Raw genomic sequence first — 22,110 nt, forward strand, 5'->3', positions numbered from 1 at the left:
CGGAGTGGCCATATGGGCACAAGTGATGCTGAACGTTCTGGAGGTTACTACTCCAGAAATCATTGATAAAATCCATGATATGGTGATGGATGACAGAAGAGTGAAGGTGCGTGAGATTGCTAGTGCTGTGGGCATCTCGAATGAACGGGTACATAATATTTTGCATCAACATTTGGACATGGCAAAGCTATCCGCAAGATGGGTGCCGCGATTGCTCACGCTTGACCAAAAACGAAATCGTGTGAAGTGTTGCAAGGACGGTTTGCAGCTGTTCCAGAAGAAACCGCAGGACTTTAAGCGTCGTTTCGTCACTGTGGATGAAACATGGATACATCACTACACTCCTGAGACCAAAGAACAATCTAAACAATGTGTTAGGGGGTATCTGCGCCAAAAAAGGCGAAGACCGTTCCTTCGGCCGGAAAGATTATGGCGACTGTCTTTTGGGATTCGCAAGGAATAATCCTCATCGACTATCTGGAAAAGGGTAAAACTATTACAGGTGCATATTATTCATCGTTATTGGACCGTTTGAAAACCGAGCTGCAAGAAAAACGCCCACGATTGGCCCACAAAAAAGTCGCTTTTCCATCACGACAACGCACCAGCTCACACCTCAGCAGTTGTGGTCGCAAAATTAATGGAAATAGGGTTCCAACTCGTTTCACATCCCCCCTATTCTCCAGACTTGGCTCCCTCGGACTACTATTTGTTCCCCAATATGAAGAAATGGCTGGCGGGAAAAAGATTTTATTGAAACGAGGAGGTGATTGCAGAAACGAATGGCTATTTTTCAGACTTGGACAAATCCTATTATTCGGAAGGGATCAACAAACTAGAGCAGCGTTGGACGAAGTGTATAAGCCTAAAAGGAGACTATGTTGAAAAATAAAAAAGGTTTACCCCAAAAAATTAAGTAGTTTTTATTTTTGCACGGACTTTTCAAACGACCCTCGTAATTCTTTATATTTGAATGAAATGTTCACAAGTTAATCGTTCCTTTTATAAAAGAGGCCGTTTGTTTGTTTAAATAATCTTAATATTTATCCAGTTTTGAATGAGTTACAAAATTTTTAATGGGTTATGTTATTTATAGTTAGTAATTATATGACGTCAGGGGTCAGCTGTGTTGTAAAAGTTGGGCGCGCATATATATACATATATACACACTATGGCAGTGTAGTTAAAGTTTTGCTTCTACTGAAATATTTCTATACATAATGTGTTTAATTTTACACTCTTTTCTCTTGTCCTAACAAATGTTTCCCTCTCCTCCAGATTCGTTATGGGGAGAACCAACTCTCACGCCCCCCTCTACGGGCGGCCCCCACGGCATGCAGCTGCAATTAACTGCATTCCACTATAGCAGCGCAGCCACCTTTCCCTACTGGAACTAAATATTCTTAACTATCCCCACTCTATTCTACTCTCTTGTTTTAATCTATAAATAGTAACTAATTTCCAAAGCTGGCGAAGAAAATTATATAGCACATTTCTTTTTATAGGATTATGTATTTTTATATTGTCTAGCCTAAAAGGAGAGTAATGGGAAAAAATCAATAAACTTATTTATTTTTTAATTATCTTGTTTATAATCGGAACGCAGATGACGTGTGAAGAAATTACTGTAATGAGTGCACAGCAAATGGAAATATCTTATTTTAAATATAACACAAAATAAAATCATCACATTTATTATTTACATTAACACAAACAATTGCTTCTGTATTTTCATTATCCAATTAAAACTTGAAATAATTTCACGTTTAGAGCGATCCTGTCCTGGTGTACCAACAGAAATATGTAAGTTTTGAAAAGGGTGGGATGAGGTTTGAGTTGGGCGTGGTCAGTCTTGACGTAGTTGTTACGTCACTACGTCAATACAACACTATACAATTTTGAAAAAAACTTCATCTTTATTTGATTGTCTGTATTATTATGTGAAAGTAAAATATATAAAAATATTTGGAAACAAAAAAAATATAAAATCACACTTACCTAGAATATCTTTTTATAATACTACAAAATCACTATATGAACTAATAAAAGAAATACAGTAATAATTTATTCCAACCTCTAAAATTTTAATTAGTGTAAAACAAATCTGTTTATTTATTCTAAAACATAAGAGATTAATGGTGGAAAGTATAGTGAAGATTCCAGCCATGTTATATACCAGACGGTGCCTGTCGTTTGGTTATGCTTGGTGTAGACTGCTCTTAGTTAGTTCCTTCACTACAAGAGTGCACTGTTTGTTGGCCACTATATTGTCTACTCATAGTCTGTACTATGGGATGATACCTTTCAAGGTTTTGGTCAAAATTTTGATGTGGAAATTTATAGTTTTCTGCGATATATATATTTTACTAATTCAACACGATTTTCATTCCTCAATCAATACTATCAAAAGAAAAGTATTTCAAATTAAAGTTTTAAAACTACATTTGTGCATCAAGTAAACTGATGTAGTTATAGGATTATGTATTTTTATATTGTCTAGCCTAAAAGGAGAGTAATGGGAAAAAATCAATAAACTTATTTATTTTTTAATTATCTTGTTTATAATTGGAACGCAGATGACCGTAGTATACCAAGTCCAAAGAAAATCGATAGTCTTTTTAAAAATATTAAAATAAAAACTGAACTATCCTATTCTGCAGACTGAGTAGTGCTTCTGCTTTGCTAAGACTTACTATTTTTGACCTAGCGTTTAACTGAGCATTTACAAGTAAGCAGTTGCAAGTAATAATACTATTATTGCAGAAATTTTATTAACGAATGAATAACTTTTTTATAAAATTTTATTTTAAAGATAAATGTTTGTTTTAACTCGTACGTAGTTCTTATGGTTTACTTTTTGTTATATTTAAATGGATGTTTTTTTTTTATGAATAGTTAATAATTTTGAGCAATCAATTTTTTATAAGAACTAAAATTTCAGTTAATAAAAATGCATGTTATTTATTTTGTAAGTTGTAAATTGTTTAATTACTGTAGTTTGAATTAGGAATGTTGTCCACCAGTTATGTTGAGGGATTTGTTTAAGTGCGTTGTAGTAAAGAAATTTAGCGCGCGAAGTAGTATCTTCTATAAAGGTGGGGACACGGCGTCGGCGCGCAGGATTGACTTTAGTGCAGAACGTTGGTGCACATGGTTTGCGTAGTGGGGCGAGAGGGCCAAGGTCATTCTGTGCTAGTCACACGCCAAGTGAGACAGAATGAAATGGTCTACCTACAGGTAGAAGTGAGAGAAAAATTATTTTATAACAAGTCTTCATTTTGTTTTGTTTTATATACCTTAACTTGCATGCCTAACAGACCACAAACGTTTTACAGTACTTCGTACTTTCCACATGTGGCGCCTCTTTCCACCATCTTGAATTTTTTATTCATTAAAAAAAATTATTCTCACAAAGGTTCAATTAAATATAATTTTGTTTAATTACATATCCTGTTTTAAACAAATTAATAAATTATAATAAAATATTTTTAATTATTTTTGAGCCAACATGACAAAACATCGGTTTCTAAGGCCACGTGGTAATCCACCACTAATAAGAATATACATTTGCGTTTGAGTACCATCTTTCTTGGGACCTGTCAATATCTCAGTGGCTGCCACTGATTTTGTGACTTTTTTAAAGACGACTCCTTACTACTGACAGCTCGAGTGGCCATAGCAAGAAAGAAGCATTAAAGGCGCCAATGACCTTTGTAGTCGATGCGCCTAAAAGAAGAAGTAATCAAAAATTAGAAACTTAATTTGCTTATAAAGGCAAAACTTTCTATTTACATGTTCTATTTCTGTTTATCTGCAGATTTTCCAGATGAAATAGAAACTATAGTCTTCGCAGACTCCTTTATTATGATGCTGTTGAATGGCATTTAATACTGTCAGGTTTAGCAATGTCCAATGTCATCGATATTCCCCTCATTGTAATATATATTTAATAAAAAAATAGTTTAAAGGTGATCAGATTACCAACCAAATACATTGAGAACAACCAAACATAAGAATATATTAAGAGAGAAATAGATAAAGAAAAATTAAGAGAAATAATACATTAGATTGTGTTCTCAATTAACTATTTTGTACTATTTACAATCCTGTACATGTAGACAGATTTAAAATTGTTGATCTAGCACTGCTTAGACCACAATTCCACAATCACGATACCCAGCAACTGTAAGGTATACCTAATCATCATTATAGTTGGGTAGGTTATCTTCCGATTTGATAGTTTTTATTTATTTATCATTTACTGACCACGCTTCACTATACTTCTAGTGTCAGGGATAAAGATAAAACAATAACTTTAAATTAAATCATTTAAAAAGCATTTCTGCAAAAAATGCAAGTTCACAAATATTATCTTACCAAAATCCTTACAAAAAAAAAAACAACATACAAATCTTATTTAAGTTTTATAACATTTTAAATTAAACATTCGATTAATTTACATTCAGCTTAATTGTACGGTTTTTAAGTTGTATAATGTTGGTAAGAATGTGAACTTAAATTGTTCCAATAGTCAAAGGAAATTTGCGTGTATTAAAATCTTAAGAATAGTGTAATTAGAGAAGCGCGTGTAGTGTTTACATCTGATTTTTCTATATTTGTTAATAAAATGTAACATACATACATTCTTTTTTCGCAAAATGTCGTGTCACTTAGGCATATAATGTAGGTATGTGGATAAAGTTATCCACTAGGTAATTTCTTAGCATTCAATTAGCTGATTTAGGTTAGGTTTGTGTTTTCCTTATTTTTTTTTATTTCTGTTCTGTTCATTCATTAATTGCTTAATAAAATACCTTATCAACGAGGTAATTTCTTAATATTAAATTAGCTGATTTAGGTTAGGTTTCTGCTTTCCTTAATTTATTTTATTTTTGTTCTGATCATTCATTATTTGCTTAATTAATATCTTATCCACGAGGTAATTTCTTGGTATTCCAATAGCTGATTTAGGTTAGGTTTGTGCTTTCCTTATTTATTTTATTTCTGTTCTGTTCATTCATTATTTGCTTAATTAATATCTTATCCACGAGGTAATTTCTTAATATTCCAATAGCTGATTTAGGTTAGGTTTCTGCTTTCCTTAATTTATTTTATTTCTGTTCTGTTCATTCATTATTTGCTTAATTAATATCTTATCCACGAGGTAATTTCTTAATATTCCAATAGCTGATTTAGGTTAGGTTTGTGCTTTCCTTATTTATTTTATTTCTCTTCTGATCATTCATTATTTGCTTAATATACCTTTACAGTACTTTTTGTGGTGGTAAATACTAAACAAAAAGGTCTCTAAACAATTAAAAAAAAAAAAAAAAGAATAGGCTTGTCATGTTTTAGGAGTACTAACAAACAAAATCCAAACCATTCATTCTCTACATTCATTCATGTTTTATTTGAAGTGAACTTCATGAACAAATGGTTCTGAACAGAGAGAGAGGGAGTGTGGTAGAGTGAGTGAGAGATCGAACACATCCGGAGAAAGAATTATTGTGAATAATAATACAATATATAAAAAGTTAGTGGGAAAAAGTTTTATGTGAATTGCTGTTCGAAGATAAATTTTTTTTTTTTTTTTGACTAATTCTTCAGTGACAAAAACGGCAAAAAAAAAATAAAACCTATGGAAGAAGTACAGATAAATGTACAGACCACAGTCACAGTAGGAGAGTAATATAAAAATTGTGAAGAAGTTGACCTTGAGAACTTGTGTTTAGTATCCCCACTCCAAAACACACACACACACACATGCACAATTTTGAGTATGACTTGAAGCAGAGTATGTTCGTAGCTTCAAGCTGCACGTATCACCCTACCGGACTTAAGAATGCTCCAAGAATAGAACCAGTTCTCTCTCTCTTAAAAACTCTCTTCCTTTATTTGTACTTCTCTTTAGAATTTCTTTTTCTCTTCCTACCAGTAAACGATATTCTCTCCATTCTTCTATCGTGTACAGTCAAAGTCCCCCTTCTAGCGTTACTATATTCACATGTGTTCAGTGAAGAGAGTTACTACAACATATACTATGTTACTACATCCATAAGATTTGTATTTATTTTTATTGTTCTCACGCCAACTGTATTAGGATATAACATTCATTTGTTCCATTATCTTTCTTATCTAAAAAGTTTATTTCTTCTATGTAATCACTTTGTTCCTTCTGCTTAAGCGCCTTTACGCTATTTTTCTTATTTGAATTATTCAGTTTTTTTACCTCGTTGTCTTGATATTTTTATTGTAATTATTTCTAGAAAGTATAGGTAATCTTTTTTTTTTTCTTTTAATAGTTTTTCTTAATTCAATACTTTTAGAAAATAGGAAAGGTTAACCGGAGTTTCAAAGGGGTGAGGAGGAAGCAGGCGCTGCTTTAGATCATAAAATGAGCAAAGGCTGTTAAGAAATCCAGGATAAATCCTGGATATTTTCTTCAGATGTTTCTGTTAAGAGCTTTAACCAAATATAGGAGCATTGTTTTATGATAAGTAAGTTATAAAATTATACTGTTAAATCCAGGGAGGAGCGACCATTTATTGTGATCAAGAAAGGAGGGTGGTCGATGTAGAATGTTTGGGAAATAGCTGTTCTAAGAGTATTATTGTATCGGCAGTTATGAATAATTAAAATCTTCTTTTTTGTATGAAATTAGTGTACATGATGAGTTTTAATTTCACTAAAAAAGCTATTGGGTGCTTAAAAGTGTACTATAAACATCTTTTATCCCGATTTATTAATAAAATATTAGCCAATATTGGTTAACACTGAGCATAGCATTTCTACCAAATTTGAAAGACGGGGCCTAAATTACAAAATAAAAACAAATAGTATACTATATCTTAATACAACTTAAGTTTTATCAAATTATGGAATACTTAAATAAATAAATAGAAATATTTTCAAAAATCACTTTAATCAATTTGATTCGATATTTATGTCTTCCATTTTTTAGTAGGAATTCTGTAATTGAACTATTTTAAAAAATTCTTAACGAGCAAATAGCTCCTACAGTTTGCAAAATTTATTAATGAAGTTTATATATTGATTTAAAAAAAATGTCTAGAAAACAGATATGAACATTGAAAGTAATGTCTAGATCGAGGCATCATTGGTCTATTGATCTCTAACCATTTTAAGACAAGCTGTAGAAATGGATTCGCGAACAAGCTCTAGAAATCCTAGATATAATCCTTGTAAATAGCCACTTGCAGTTTACCTTATTAAATTTTATTAAACTTTACAATTTTTACAACATATTATTTTATATATTACGTATGTTCACTTAAATGGTACCATTTTCAAGAAATAATAATCTTTAAAACAAAGAACAATTTGTTCGGTGTTTTGGTAAACTCTTCAAATCGAAAAATCTTGTTACATATTCAGCCTTTGACAGTATTTTAACGGATGAAGGTCCTTATGTTTCACTGAAATGGTGAAATTGAGGTGGAAAAACTCCCTTTCGTCTTTTAGTACTTTTAATCTACTTTTTTTCCCCCCAAAAATAAATGTTTTATTATTTGACTGGTTCAAAAACTTACTGCTGGCACTCTATTGATGGCAACTCAATAGAAGCCTTCGGTGAGAATTTGGTTTTGGAAATTTATCTCAATCTCATATTCTTGCTCGTAAAAAGCATAAATGAAAAAAAAAAAAATATAAATCTAGAACTCGTACTATTCTTCTACAGACATGGTTCCTAAAGTAATATTATTCTGAAGTGGTGGTACAATGGGTGTACATCATCATAAGTAGTTTGTTATAAGAAGTGTAGGAAAAGGAAGATCCTGTTAGATAATCTTCCAATTGAGAACGGCAGTCAGTCTTTTGAGGGACAACCCTCTCCGACCCACAAGCTGTCCAGCCAAGTACTACACTCTAATAGCCGGATACAGATGTTAGCTCTGTAATATAAATCTATTTCCTTTCACTTGCCAATTGTTCTTTTATATATTCTTCATTATAATTTATTTATTTTGTATAAACAAATCATAAAATAACAAAGAAGAAAAGAAGAATGCATCTTGCTGCGCTTTCCCATGTTCCTTGCATTTATAGTTAGGCAGGAAAATTTATCTTTGAATAAAAAAATAATCAAATTGGCAGTGCACTGAAAAAAGTTATGGATTGATTCTTTTATCGGATCTCCCACTAATTCGAAATATTAACTTTAATTAAACAGAAACATATTAAAGCGAAATATTGCAAGAAAATCTATGTTGAAGAATTACTGTGAGTTGTAGGATTTCAGTTTTAAGCTCTAAAGAAAGTGGAGTTAGAATTTCCATAGCGCCAGGGTTATTCCAAAAGATAGATGAAGAAAAAATCAAGAGGGTCAACAGGTGGATTCGAACTCAGGACCCCCGCATGGCTAATCCCTTCCCTATCATAACCTTACTGAAGGAATTTTAAAATAAAGGTCAATGAACTCTTTATGAATGACCCAAGGACGAGAATACAAATGATTGATCATTTATAGTGTTTAGATAAACCACAAAATATATATATAAAGAACTTCAGAGACAGGATATAACTCCTTATTCTTGTAGTCGGTCTTGTCAGGTAACTGGTAAATTCTTATCGAAGAGAGAAAATGATTTTGTGTATAAGTTTTAATGAATATCGTTGATTTTATTCCTAACTTGAAACTAAAAACTCATTGAGGCACTGGACTCCTATTTTAATAGATCAAACATTTCTTTAGTTAAAAAATGTGTATATTTTTGTGCATATAGTTGGAATCTCAGTGTCTAGTGACAATTATTGAATATTCTTAATGGGAAGAAATAAAACTTAACCTGGTGTAAAACGATTTTATGTTTACTACAAAATCACTAGATGTTATTATATTTCAACTTGTCATTGTTGTTATTGTTTCAACTTATTATATTTTCAAGATGCCATAAAACATTTTCCTAGAAAATTAAATTCAAGTACAAACCTTTTTAATCTCTGTCTTATAAAGTTTAGAGAAAAATTGAAGAATGAATTTTTGGAAAACATAATCTCAGAAATAAAGGTAGTTTTTACAAAGTCAGAATTTTAGCGACACAATAAATTATACTTAATAATAATGTAAAAAAGAAACGTATATCGTAGCGAAATGATTCTTTAGAGACGAGAATAGCCCCACTATCATCCCAGAAGTACCAACCCCTTAATAAAATTAAATGAAATGTTTCAAAACAAAAGTTACAAATCAAGATGAGTGCAATGAAGCTACAAAAATTTTGAACATAATTGTCGGAAGCCACTTTTTAAGAAATTTTTAAAAAATAAAACCGCCCAGTAAAGTGGATAACTACCAGGCGAGAGATTTCGATCGCTAAGTTGCACTTATTGTGCATGTACCTGGTAAGAACCAATGGAAGTATTCTGCAATATTTAATTTTCTAAATGTTTTAATCATGTGCACATAACATTTTATAAAAATCACTTTTCAGAACTGAGAAGATAGATTAAAAGTTTTGTATTTTAATTACAATAATTTTCTAGGAAAATGTTTTATGGCATCTTGAAATTTTAGTTGAAACAATAACAATTACAAGTTGAAATATAATAACATCTAGCGAATTGTCTAGATAATTCCGGTGTAAACTAGAAAATCTCTTTACCTATTAGAAGAAATAAAAATAAAAATTTATATCCAGGAGAAATATAGTTAAGCATTAAAATGGAGGAAAGAAAGTTGGTTTTAACAACCAATAAGACGTAACAGAGAAAGAAAGGATATTAGCGCTTCCTGTAGACGTAGGCAAGAACTAGAGTTCTTTGTCCCATGTTCAAGGTCTCTTCTCCCACTTGGAATCTCTTTGGTTCTTTATTTTTTTTTATTGTATTTTTTTGTATTTTGTTCGCCCATCCAAGGAGATCTCTTGGTTTTTTGAAAACTATCATTTTTTCCCCTTCTTTATTATATTGTACTACGCTACGTACACCTGGCCTCATTTATGTTTATTTATTTTTATCTATTTTATTTATTAAGGCTAAATTCATTACATTTATCAGTTTGTTATCACAAGAAATATTTCTTGTCGATAAGTAATTTTGCATTTTAGTTTTCGTTTTTATCTGTTTTATACTGTATAATAAATCAACAACCTAAGTGTATAGAAAATATTGCGCGCGCCGGTCAGGCCAGCTGGTCCATTTACCCCCACCATGTTAGAACTATCTCTAAATATAGACACACTGAAATAGCTATAGCGTCCGTCTTGTGTGCACGTAACTATCGTACCACTTCAAACAATGTATATTGCACTTCTTAACTAACGTGCCACATCACTGTCTCTCATCCCAGGCAGGCTGGGTCTGTAAAGCTTGTTATATTCCCAGTCTCTCTTCTTTACCTTTTCTTACCCCATTTATTTTACACTTTCTTTGTGTAACTGTTAATGGTGTAAACACACTTCTAAGTGAGTGTTGTCTTGGCTCGTCAAGGGCGGCGCACCACATCGCATTCCCAACCGTATCTGGGCTGTTTACTACAGGCCACGTGTTTTTTTTTTTTTTTAGCCATTTGTGGTGGTTTTTCATTGATTCTTTTATCATTTTTATAATTTAACTTTTTAAGACTTTATCATTTTTTAATAGTTCTACGAGGGTCATTCAATAAGTAACGAGACAAATTATTATTGCTCAAAAACGGTTTATTGAATCAGTACAAAACTTTGGTTACTTTTCAACATAGTCCCCAGCAACACTTATACACTTGTCCCATCTTTCTGCTAATTTGTAAATGCCCTTGGCATAAAATTCTTTGGGTTGATCTCGAAGCCACTTTTGCACCTGATTTTTTACCTCTTCATTGGATAGAAAATGTATCCCTCGTAGACCATCTTTAAGGGGTCCAAACAGATGGAAGTCTGATGGGGCGAGGTCGGGGCTGTAGGGGGGATGTGGAAGGATCTCCTATCCCAGTTTCTGAAGTTTTTCTTTCGTCAGCTGTGCCGTATGTGGACGGGCGTTGTCATGAAGCAAAATCACGCCTTCAGTCAAGAGCCCACGGCGTTTCGTTCGAATTGCAGGTCTGATCTTGTTTTCCAGCATGTTACTGTAGTACTGGCTGTTGATTGTTCTTTGGCCTTCAAGAAAATCACAATAAATTGGCCCCTGAAAATCCCAGAATACTGTAAGCATGACTTTACCGGCAGATGGCTGGGTTCTAAATTTTTTCCGAATGGGAGAAGTCGTATGCTTCCACTCAAGGCTCTGTCGTTTTGACTCTGGCTCATAGTGGTGGATCCATGTTTCATCACACGTTACAATTCTTTTGAAAAAACCTTCTCCTTCAGTCGAATATCGATTTTTCAACTGTTGACTGATTTGAAGCCGGGTTTCTTTGTGAGCGTCCGTGAGTTGTCTGGGCACTCATCTCGCACAGGTTTTCTTGTACTGCAGCTTGTTGTGAATAATGTTATGGACAGTTCCAACACTCGCGTTTACTTTTTCACTTATCAGTTCAACGGTGATACGCCTATTGTCCCGAATTAACGCGTCAATCCGAGATTCGAGAGAGAAAGTCCCAACTTCGATCGGTCGTCCACTGCGTTGCTCGTCAGAAACTTTTGTACGGCCACTTTGAAACTGTTCTACCCATTTGTAAACGTTCGAACGATTCAAACAATTGTCTCCGTACACTTTTAACTTTCTTTTGTGGATTTTACTACCTTTCTCACCTTCCGCGACTAAAAATCTGATCACGGCATGTTACTTCTTCCACGGTACAATTCTCGAGCGGACTCGCCATCGTTAACTGAGTAAATTTGAGGTTATGTTTACAAAATATAATTGAACAGCTGATCAGATGTCATTGCAAGGTTGCCAACTTTATGTCCTGAAAGTTTCATACGGATCAATTTAGCTGTTTTTGAGCAGTAGTAATTTGTCTCGTTACTTAATGAATGACCCTCGTAAATTGGAATTTCACCTGATGCTTATGTTTTCCAATTCTCATCTGATTACAAATCTTTCGAAAAATTATTTGTTTGGTAAGACACACATCACTTTTTCAAATCACAATTATTTAGCGTAGTGGTACTTTCCCAAAAACATAAAATTTTCAATTTTATAACATTTTTTATTCCTTTTTTTGCTTTTAGAAAAAAACACTTCCGGTTGGTAGATTTGAACCATTAGCCTAATTTACTTTAGGTATTATGATGGCATTAATTTGAAATAAGAAAAAAGTTCTTTCTGCAAATGTTCGACGCCACTGTTGATGGCTCTGGATAACCTCAAATAGTTGGTCTCCCAATCCCATGACCAACACGAACCAAAAGTGAATGAAAACAGAAATTATGGGCTTATATTGCAAATGTGCAAATTATTTTGTAGACTGCATACGTGACAATATTCATTTTTAAAATGGATTATTTTTTTAATTTTTTTCATTGCAATATTTTTATAATTGAGAGAAATCAACTTTAATTAGGGCAGACTGCCTTATACATTCACTTCCTCTGGTTGCAGTTGTTTCCTTTTGGAATCAGATTTAGTTTTGAGGTCAAGTTTTATCATGAAGTCGATTTTAGAGAAAATCGATTAGTTAGAATTAAGAGGGATGTAGTTTAGTGAAAATTGTGCAATTTTATCTTATTTTTCCACTTTATGGATGCAATTCTGATACTCTATGAATTGCAGTTTCCAATACAGTTAATCGTCGTAAGACTTAGCAGTCTTGTCCGGTGACACCTGGATCTGATTATCAAGTGAGGCGCCTTGATAGCCACCTCAAATATTTGAAATCTTCAAGTAAGTCTTTTGTGTAGAAGCTAAATTCAATAGTTGCGCTATAACTACTAAATGGGTGAATCATTATGTGGACTTCTTCCTCTTGTATAGTTTAGGATGCCGGCCCCCATGTAGTTCGAGGTAGAGAACAATAGGAAGAATTAAATCCTCTTGAAAATGTTGAGGGTCATTTGAGGACCAATTTTGGATAAATTCCTTGAAAATATAAGGAATTTAAAAGCTTATTAAGCCCGCCACACGGTAACCGAGCGGTTAGAGGCGAGACCCTGCGAAGCTAATATGTATTGTGGTACTGGGTTCGATTCCCGGTCTCTAGGCCTTGGATTTTATTTAATGGTTAATAAAAGAAATTTACAGTAAAGTATTTTTGCTAGTCGCCTCCGTCCACGACACCTAATTGGTAGTTGGACGTTAAGCCCCGCCTGAAAAAAATAGGCGATTACTTTACTTACTTTTTTTACTTGAAAGCTTATTAGATGAACACAATCTTGTTTTTTGTAAACCATAAAGTTTGGGAGAACAAGCTGACTGGTGGAAACTTAAGGTGTAAAAGAATAACAAAGAGTCACAGGAAAAGGTATGTGGCTTACCCCCAAGGTGTGGTGGCTACGAGGTAGGCTCAGTTGATGGTTAACTGGAAATGATTTGGATTAAGATTCTGGACATGGAGGAAGGGCAAGTGATCTGGAGGAATCGCTAAAGATCCAGTTGGGATCATTACAGGCTTTAAATGAAAGAAAATGGAACATTTTAAAATAATTCTATTCGTACAAATTAATATTCATTTATAAATCATCACCGATGAAATAGAAATTCGAACCTGCACAGTACCTTTTTTTTTTTTTTTGAAAAACTTGATATTTGGGATGAAGCAATGATGGTGATGTGTTGAGAAGACTAATTGAAAGTTTTAAAAAAGGGCGTCAGCTGTGGAAAGAAGTGGACCTGTGGCAGCCCGTGGCCCACCTGTTTACAGGCCGACAGGTGCTCTACTGCTCTTTTAAACAGTTCCCACTAGCTTTTTATTTTATTTACTTATTTACTAGTCCCTTTCTAACAATAATTCTTTGTTAACCTTTTTTGGGGAGGGAATTTAATTCTAAATATTTCTAAATAATATTTGTTATGTTTCTTCTTTCTAGGCTGCCATATTACAACAAACAGCCGAATACATATATCAATTGGAGCAAGAGAAAACAAGGCTATTATCACAAAATTGCCATCTGAAGAGACTGCTTAATCAACACGAAGGGGAAGCATCAGCGACTTCAAAAAAACGTAAAGCAGATTCAGGTTAATATTGATATATTGGTAACAATAAAATATACATTGTAACTTTAAATCTATAACTTTTGTTTCATCATTATTAATAATTACTACTTTAAGAAATAAAAGTAGCTGACATTTTAGTTATTTAAGCCTAAAGTATTATTAGATTGATTGGTCAAAAAGTTATTTTTTTTAAAAAAAAAGCAGAATTAACAAATTATCAATTTTTTACTTTACCTAAATTGAGTTGTAAGAAAAAGTATTAAAGTTGTATTAGATTGATTTATGTTTCGCTGTAATATTTATTAATTATAATATCCTGGAACTATAAAATTGTTTAGGGATACGAAATATTTACTTTGAACTCATGATCTCCTATTTGATACTTGATAAGAGGGATTTGTTATAAAATTTTGTCTAGGGCACCATTATTATCTCTTTTTCTCTTCAAAACAATTTAACTTCGCACTGTGGGTTGGAAGATCATAATATAAATACAAAAAATGTTGTACAGTAAAAATCTTGCCATTGCCACAATTCTCTGAATAATTATTTTCAGGGTGATCCAATTAAAACGCACCAATCGCTAATAATTTTTTAGGAAAGCGGAATTTCGAAAAAACCCACGAAGTAAACTTCTATATTTTTTTTTTGTCTAGTTTTCAAATTTTCCACCCCCGAAGCTGTATCTTTATTTTTGGCGGAGTTACGGCCAAAAACCCGACTGGGGTTTCATAGGGACCACTGTTTTTGACAATGATTATGAAAACTAAATAAAAAACTGTAAAAAATGACGTTGGCCACGTTTCGATATCCCTAATATTATTATTATTTTTTTTTTTTTTGGCGCATCAACAGCTGAGGTCATTAGCACCCGGAGCTTTTTCCAGTGCACTGCCGGCCTCCGGACAGTGTTCTCTCGTTACAGACAACACTGTCCATCACCGGACAGTGAGCTGTAAGAAGCTCCTAGGAAGAGGAAATCTAAGGGTTAGCTGCTGGATTCGAACCCGGGACCTCCGCGTGGGAGTCCAGTATGCTAACCTCATAGCTAATCCCTTCCCTCCCCTAATGTTAGTCGAGATATTTAAGATCAAAGTTACTATTTTATCAACTCGTGAACGGTTTTCAATATTAATTTTCCACCAGAAATACAAGTTTTAGGAGGTCCTCCGACTGCAAAAAATGTTATTTGTGACGCAAAGAACTATAATAATAATTGAAGATTTTAAAGAATGTAGAGTAATGTAATGGTTGTAGGAGAATCAGGATAAATTTGTTCTATCATCAAATAAAAGAAGCCATCATATCATGTTAATGTACCCCGTATGCAAGACTTCTTGACCTATGATTACGGTAAGAATATCTTGCCAGGAATGGGCGGGAGTTGGTCTAGTGGTCATGAGCGTGGCTTTGTACGTGGAAGATCCCCAGTTCGAATCCCACGTATGACTACATTTTATTTAAAAAAGTGTTATGATGTATTAAGTATTGTGAATGACTGCACCCGCGGGATCCGAAACGGGATTAACGTCATTTTTCACAGTTTTTTATGTAGTTTTCATAATCATTGTCAAAACCAGTGGTCCTTATGAAACCCCGATCAGGTTTTTGACTGTAACTCCGCCAAAAATGTAGGTACAGCATCGGAGGTAGAAAATTTTTAAACTAGACCAAAAAAAAACCATAGTTTACTTCGTACGTTTTATCGAAATTCCGCTTTCCTAAAAAGTTATTAGCAATTGGTGCGTTTTAAATGGATCACCCTTTATATACATATGTATATTTACCAAAAATCGAAATTTATCCATGTTTAATCATACAACTCCTAAAAAAAATAGAAAGCATTTCTAATTGTCTAATTGGTTTGGAATAAAGTTTAAAATTCAGAGAATTGTAATATTTTTCCCCCTGGGTATGACCGTGCACTTTGACCTTTAAGATCTATTGTCCCTTTTACTGGTGCCGCGGGAAATCTGCAGTACCTTCTCCAATACTATATAATGTCGGAAGTTATTCAAGATTTGAGAAAGGGATTCAGAGAAGGAATGCCATGATCCAGTTCTTTTAGTTTTCTTTCAGATAAAATTAAATTGTTTATTAGATTCTTACTCATCCATTTCTTTTATTCAACTCGTATTTTTAAAAGATGGAAGCCTCTCTTAATTTTGTAAACATAAATAAAGAGAAACTTTGAATTCAAAACCATTTAAAATGTTTAAAAATCCCTCAGAATTTAAAAAGAAATAAATAAATATAAGCACTAATTGAAGAGATTTTTACCAAGCTACTTTAAAATAAACTTAAAGGGAAAACTGAAACTGAACTTCTTGAAATTCGTGAAAATCTAAATTAAAATTCTAAGCTGAATTTTCTGCATTCGAATAGAATCATTTTTCTAGAATATTTTGAGAAAAAGAGAGGAAAAATTTGCTAAAAACATAATTTTGCTTCATTTTTTTTTTTTACATATTACGATAAAGTAAACAAAATTGTGAAATTAAGTTCTGCCAGTTTTGTAAAAAATAAAAAAGTAACGATTTTTGAACTCTGACCAACCCAAACTAATAAGAAAAATCGGTGAGTACAATTGGAAAGAGTTTAGAAGGAGATTTTATTGAATGTTGTAGGTTTGGTGGTAACTGTGAACCATCCCTTTACTGAATCCGGTGACGAGGGAGCAGATTTGATACTGAATAGTGCAGCATCTTCAGCAGCCAACTTAATTACAAGTAGGGATCTCTCAGAATAATAATTTTTTGTTTCTATTTAAATAAAACTGATTTTCCCAATGTACCTCAATTACTTCCAATTCGATAGTTACTTTTCTTTTATTTTTTTTTTAATTTCTAAATTTATTATAATGTATAAATTATTATTGTAAATATTGTTTATGTTTTTGTTTTTTTAATTGTCAAAAATAATCCAAACTGACTTCTCTCGTCCCGGGTTATTATACTCTTCTGGCTTCTTGATAACGTTCAAAGACTTCAACAATAATGAAGGACTTAATATGGTTTTAATAAATTTATTGAGTCAAAAATTTGTAATAAATATGGAACGCAATTCTTTATTATTGAAAATATGGTTTAGTCCAGATTCCAGCCAGTGTACGAGGGTCGTTTGAAAAGTCCGTGCAAAGTAAGAGAGATAGCACTACTGGCGCGTATCGAGGTTATGTTTAGTTAGTAGCATCTCTTGGAACAACACACACCAAGTTTCAGCCAGATCGGTCTATTTCTTTGTGTTTGGCATTCGTTTGAATCGAGGAAGTCGAGTGATTTTCAAAAAATGGACGAAAAAGAATTTCGTGTGTTGATTAAACACTACTTTATGAAAGGCAAAACGCCTCAGGAGACTAAAGAGAAGCTTGATAAACATTATGGTGACTCTGCACCTTCGATTAGAACAGTTTATAAGTGGTTTCAAAATTTTCGGAGTGGCCATATGGGCACAAGTGACGCTGAACGTTCTGGACGCCCTGTTGAGGTTACTACTCCAGAAATCATTGATAAAATCCATGATATGGTGATGGATGACAAAAGAGTGAAGGTGCGTGAGATTGCTAGTGCTGTGGGCATCTCGAATGAACGGATACATAATATTTTGCATCAACATTTGGACATGACAAAGCTATCCGCAAGATACGTGCCGCGATTGCTCACGCTTGACCAAAAACGAAATCGTGTGTAGTGTTGCAAGGACGGTTTGCAGCTGTTCCAGAAGAATCCGCAGGACTTTAAGCGTCGTTTCGTCACTGTGGATGAAACATGGATACATCACTACAGTCCTGAGATCAAAGAACAATTTAAACAATGGGTTACCAAGGGGGAATCTGCGCCAAAAAAGGCTTTGACCGTTCCTTCGGCCGGAAAGATTATGGCGACTGTCTTTTGGGATTCGCAAGGAATAATCCTCATCGACTATCTGGAAAAGGGTAAAACTATTACAGGTGCATATTAATCATCGTTATTGGACCGTTTGAAAACCGAGCTGCAAGAAAAACGCCCACGATTGGCCCACAAAAAAGTCCTTTTCCATCACGACAACGCACCACTCACACCTCAGCAGTTGTGGTCGCAAAATTAATGGAAATAGGGTTCCAACTCGTTTCACATCCCCCCTATTCTCCAGACTTGGCTCCCTCGGACTACTATTTGTTCCCCAATATGAAGAAATGGCTGGCGGGAAAAAGATTTTATTGAAACGAGGAGGTGATTGCAGAAACGAATGGCTATTTTTCAGACTTGGACAAATCCTATTATTCGGAAGGGATCAACAAACTAGAGCAGCGTTGGACGAAGTGTATAAGCCTAAAAGGAGACTATGTTGAAAAATAAAAAAGGTTTACCCCAAAAAATTAGGTAGTTTTTATTTTTGCACGGACTTTTCAAACGACCCTCGTATTGTGAGAAGGAAACTAAATTGAGATAGAAATCGAATAAATTACACCAATTTTATTAGTCAACATCTGATGATGGATTTAAATCCAAAACCATTGGGTGCACGTGAAGTCTTTAGTGTTGCAGAAAAGTCTTTAAATTATCTTCAGTGGCAGAACTGGTAGCTGTATTACAGTTAAAAGAGATTAATTTGCCAAAAATTAAAGTTCTGTTAAATAAATTAAAAAAAAAACTTGTTAAAAATAACTAACCACCAAGTAATATTGCCTGATATAAGTTAAATAAGCATTAATTTTTTTTAAATGGCTTCAAAATACGTTCTAAAACTGTAGAACTCGTCAATGGAATAACTCTGACTATCACAAAGTATTATTGTAAATGTAAATCTTTACTTTCGCTGAAAATGTGCTCAATAAAAACTAGAGGTTTCCTATAATCGGTTTGTTGGTGGGATTTGAAAAGTTATTTCCACAATTTTTACAGTTAATGGTGTCTAAAGTTTCCAAAACGTAAACATTTTACTTATCCCAAGATATGGTAGAAACCCGTTATTTACTAGTCTTAATTAGTAAAAAGTAATTACATATATCTTTTGAAAAGAATATAAATTTTAACTTGCGATGCCATAGGAAATGAGCTTTGATTCTCTTTTCCCAAGTACAGAAGCCTCTTTGTTCTTATAAAGGACAACTTAAGGAGGCAGTGCACTGAATATTCTGGGCACAAGCTTTTAACAGTTTAACCAGTCCCAATGTTGTTGTCGCATCTTAAAAACTTTTAGTGATTTTGGAAATCTAATTTAACGACAAGAATTTATTTCTTCTATAAAGTATACATTCCAAATATTTGTAATGATGTTATTTATTATGTGGGAAATGCAGTATCTCTTTTTCTTTTAAAGAGAACCACCACTCCCTCCAAATTTGATGCACTAAGAGCTGATGGAGTTATTTAAGTAAATAGGTCAATGCTAGTCAAGTAGGAAATGTATCTTTAAATAACTGCTCTCAGATAAGATAAAGAAAAAATAAAAAAAAATGTATCATTTACAAGTTATTGTCCTTTTGAATAAATTATATCATTCTTTTTGTTAAACATTCTGAGTAAGATTCAATGAATTGGTTAATTGTTACGATGAATAATTAAGTGCGCAGCTATGTGTACCGTAGTTGCTGGTTTCATTTTAGGAACTGAAAGCAGCAGGTTGAAGTTCTAGGTTTAATTAAGAAATAATTTTAATTGTACAACTATAATTTTAACACAAATAAATATACGAGGTGTGGCTATTAAATAACGAGACTGATGCTACTACAGAAGAACTATGCATGCGCCAAATCCTAACGACCGACAGCTGTGCAGCGTAAAGCCTTCTCTTTCGATTGCATCGTCTCACGTGTTTGTAGAGAAATCTATCTGACCGGAACCGTTGTTTGTGTAAGAGGTGTTTAGTTTCGTTTTGCTGAAAACATGATACTACACATGCAGTAGAGCAACGAATTGTCGTGAAATTTCACATCAAAACTTGATAAAACCGCTACTGAAACTTATCTTTTATTAGAAGAAGTTTATGGCGATGAATGTATCACGTGCGCAAGTTTTTGAGTGGTTCAAGCGTTTTTCAAGATGGCGGAGAAGACGTTGGAGATGATGACCGCCCAGGTCGCCCTTCCACGTCCAAAACGGATGAAAATATCGATTATAATTAATCAACATTACCGAGAGGTGCTTGCACAACTCCGTGAAAGAGTAAGGAAAAAAACAACCCGATTTGTGGAAGAACAAGTCATGGGTTCTCCATCCAAGACATCGCGCCGGCTCACACTGCATTTACTGTCAAAGACGTTTCTAGCCAAGTACAACATCCCAGTTTTAGGCCATCCGCCTTATTCGCCTGACCTGGCCCCATGTGACTTTTATCTGGTTCCCCAAAGTCAAATATGCATTAAAAGGTACACGATTTCAGTCCGTTGAAGCTGTGAAAGAAAAAGCGGCACGCTTCATGCAAGAGCTCACAGACTTCCAGCACTGTTTCGAACAATGGTAAATTCGGATGGAGCGTTGTAGGGATAGGGGAGGGATGTATATTGAAGGTGATAATAACTAAATATGTATAAATTTAAAATAAAATGTTTTACAGCAATAGTCTCGTTATTTAATAGCCACACCTCGTGAATGAAGCTATCCTTATTCTATTTGTAGTCTGCATCTCCATGGGGAAGTAGAATGTGCACTTATGACTCAGTAGGGGCCGTATGACCTCCCATAGAAAATATTCGAGAGATGAAGAGGCACACATCCGCTTCGAATTACAGGCGCCAAAAGATAGAAATCGTTTTCTAGCATTCTCCAAGAAGATAAAATGGTTTATCATCCACCCTTGGCCAAAATTTCCTACCCAGCGGTTTCGCAACTAGTTCCATCTTATTTAGTGAATGCTTCCACAAAAGACAATGCTCTGTGAAACTGGAGCAGTCATTTTCTTAGTATTATCCTCAAGGTCCGTCTCCTTGGCCAGCATTTTTCGGCCTTTTTATTATTATATCGTCTCGCTTTAGGCCACGGCACCCATTTTCCCTCACTGGGGCTTCCAGAGTTCCTTGCGGTATTCGTACACGTTCTTCAATCTGACGTAGTGTGCTTCCAAACCTTTTAAGGCGGCCTGAATCTCAAAGAAGTTAAAGTTGAAGGTACTTTATTAAAATTATTGTGTATTGTTTGAATTTCGAACTCGTCTATCTGTGTGTTTCTTTATTCTTTAATTACAAAATAATAATAAAAACAACTGACTTGAAGAGGAGAGTGATGTTTCTATTACCACTATCGGTAGGCTAGTTTACTTCACGACAAGTAAAATTATTACTAAAAGCAGAACGGTTGATAAACACCATCATTTTTCCTCTGCCTCAAACTTCCCATAGGAGGAGGAAGATTTTAAACATGTCGTCATGGATTGCCCACTTTATAAGAAAGGAAGAGATGAGCTGTTCATCTCGCTGTACAAAAATTGGAGTGCGCCATTTAGTTACGAGGACATCATCTTTTCTAGTAATGTCTACGTCCTGAAACCTGTTGAAGATTTGATTAACAAATATACTTGAGGATAGGAAACTAGTTAAGATCAAATATCCTAGGAAGGAATAAGCTTTGAAGTTGGCTGTATGGTGAAAAGCCAATGCCAGATAAAAAAAAAAAAAAAAAAAAAAAAAAAAAAAAAAAAAAAAAAAAAAAAAAAAAAAAAAAAAACTTCCCACAATTGGACCTAGTATATTTTTTTTTATAGTCGAATTATAAAATGCTTAAATGGTGATAAATGTAAAATAACTTATATTTTACAGATATTGAAGTGGACACCAACGTTGCCGGTTCAACCAATGATCTTATTGATGTTAGAGTGCAGTTAGATCGTGAAAGAAGGCTGAGAATGTTATTAGAAGATCAGGTTAGATCGTTGGAATCACAGCTGTACCCAGAAAGAATCAGAGAGATAACACAGCAAGTCCAGTTACAATATCAACAGAGGGACGATATCCAACACCACAAACTAGTAAGTGTAATAAATATATTAAGGAAAAACTTTTACATTTAAATTTAATTTAATTATCAAAACAAAAATGGAGAAACGCAATGAAATAAAGTGCAATGTTTTAATAATTTTGTTTATAATATAAATTATAAT

General features: G+C 33.7%; 1 protein-coding gene and 1 long non-coding RNA gene across 10 annotated transcripts in view; one reads left to right on the plus strand and one right to left on the minus strand.

Annotated features, from left to right (window-relative positions):
* Positions 1 to 22,110, plus strand: part of crp (transcription factor cropped) — a 150,616-nt gene that overhangs the window by 117,981 nt on the left and 10,525 nt on the right. For 4 of the 9 annotated variants that reach the window (XM_074133521.1, XM_074133525.1, XM_074133528.1 and 1 more), the window contains 3 exons: positions 13,905 to 14,055; positions 16,662 to 16,763; positions 21,770 to 21,978. In XM_074133521.1, coding sequence (XP_073989622.1) covers positions 13,905 to 14,055; positions 16,662 to 16,763; positions 21,770 to 21,978 — 462 coding nt within the window. The remainder of the gene's footprint in view (positions 1 to 13,904; positions 14,056 to 16,661; positions 16,764 to 21,769; positions 21,979 to 22,110) is intronic. The other 5 variants (XM_074133523.1, XM_074133524.1, XM_074133522.1 and 2 more) reach the window with 2 other exon arrangements.
* LOC141457031 (uncharacterized) lies at positions 1,679 to 2,387 on the minus strand. The gene is made up of 2 exons (XR_012460170.1): positions 1,999 to 2,387; positions 1,679 to 1,888 (listed from the first exon to the last, which is right to left on the minus strand). It is a non-coding gene; the product is annotated as an uncharacterized lncRNA (long non-coding RNA).

The sequence above is a fragment of the Rhodnius prolixus genome, unplaced genomic scaffold (assembly GCF_049639745.1).
Source record: "Rhodnius prolixus isolate KJV_2025 unplaced genomic scaffold, Rpr scaffold_10, whole genome shotgun sequence".
NCBI classification, from domain to species: domain Eukaryota; kingdom Metazoa; phylum Arthropoda; class Insecta; order Hemiptera; family Reduviidae; genus Rhodnius; species Rhodnius prolixus.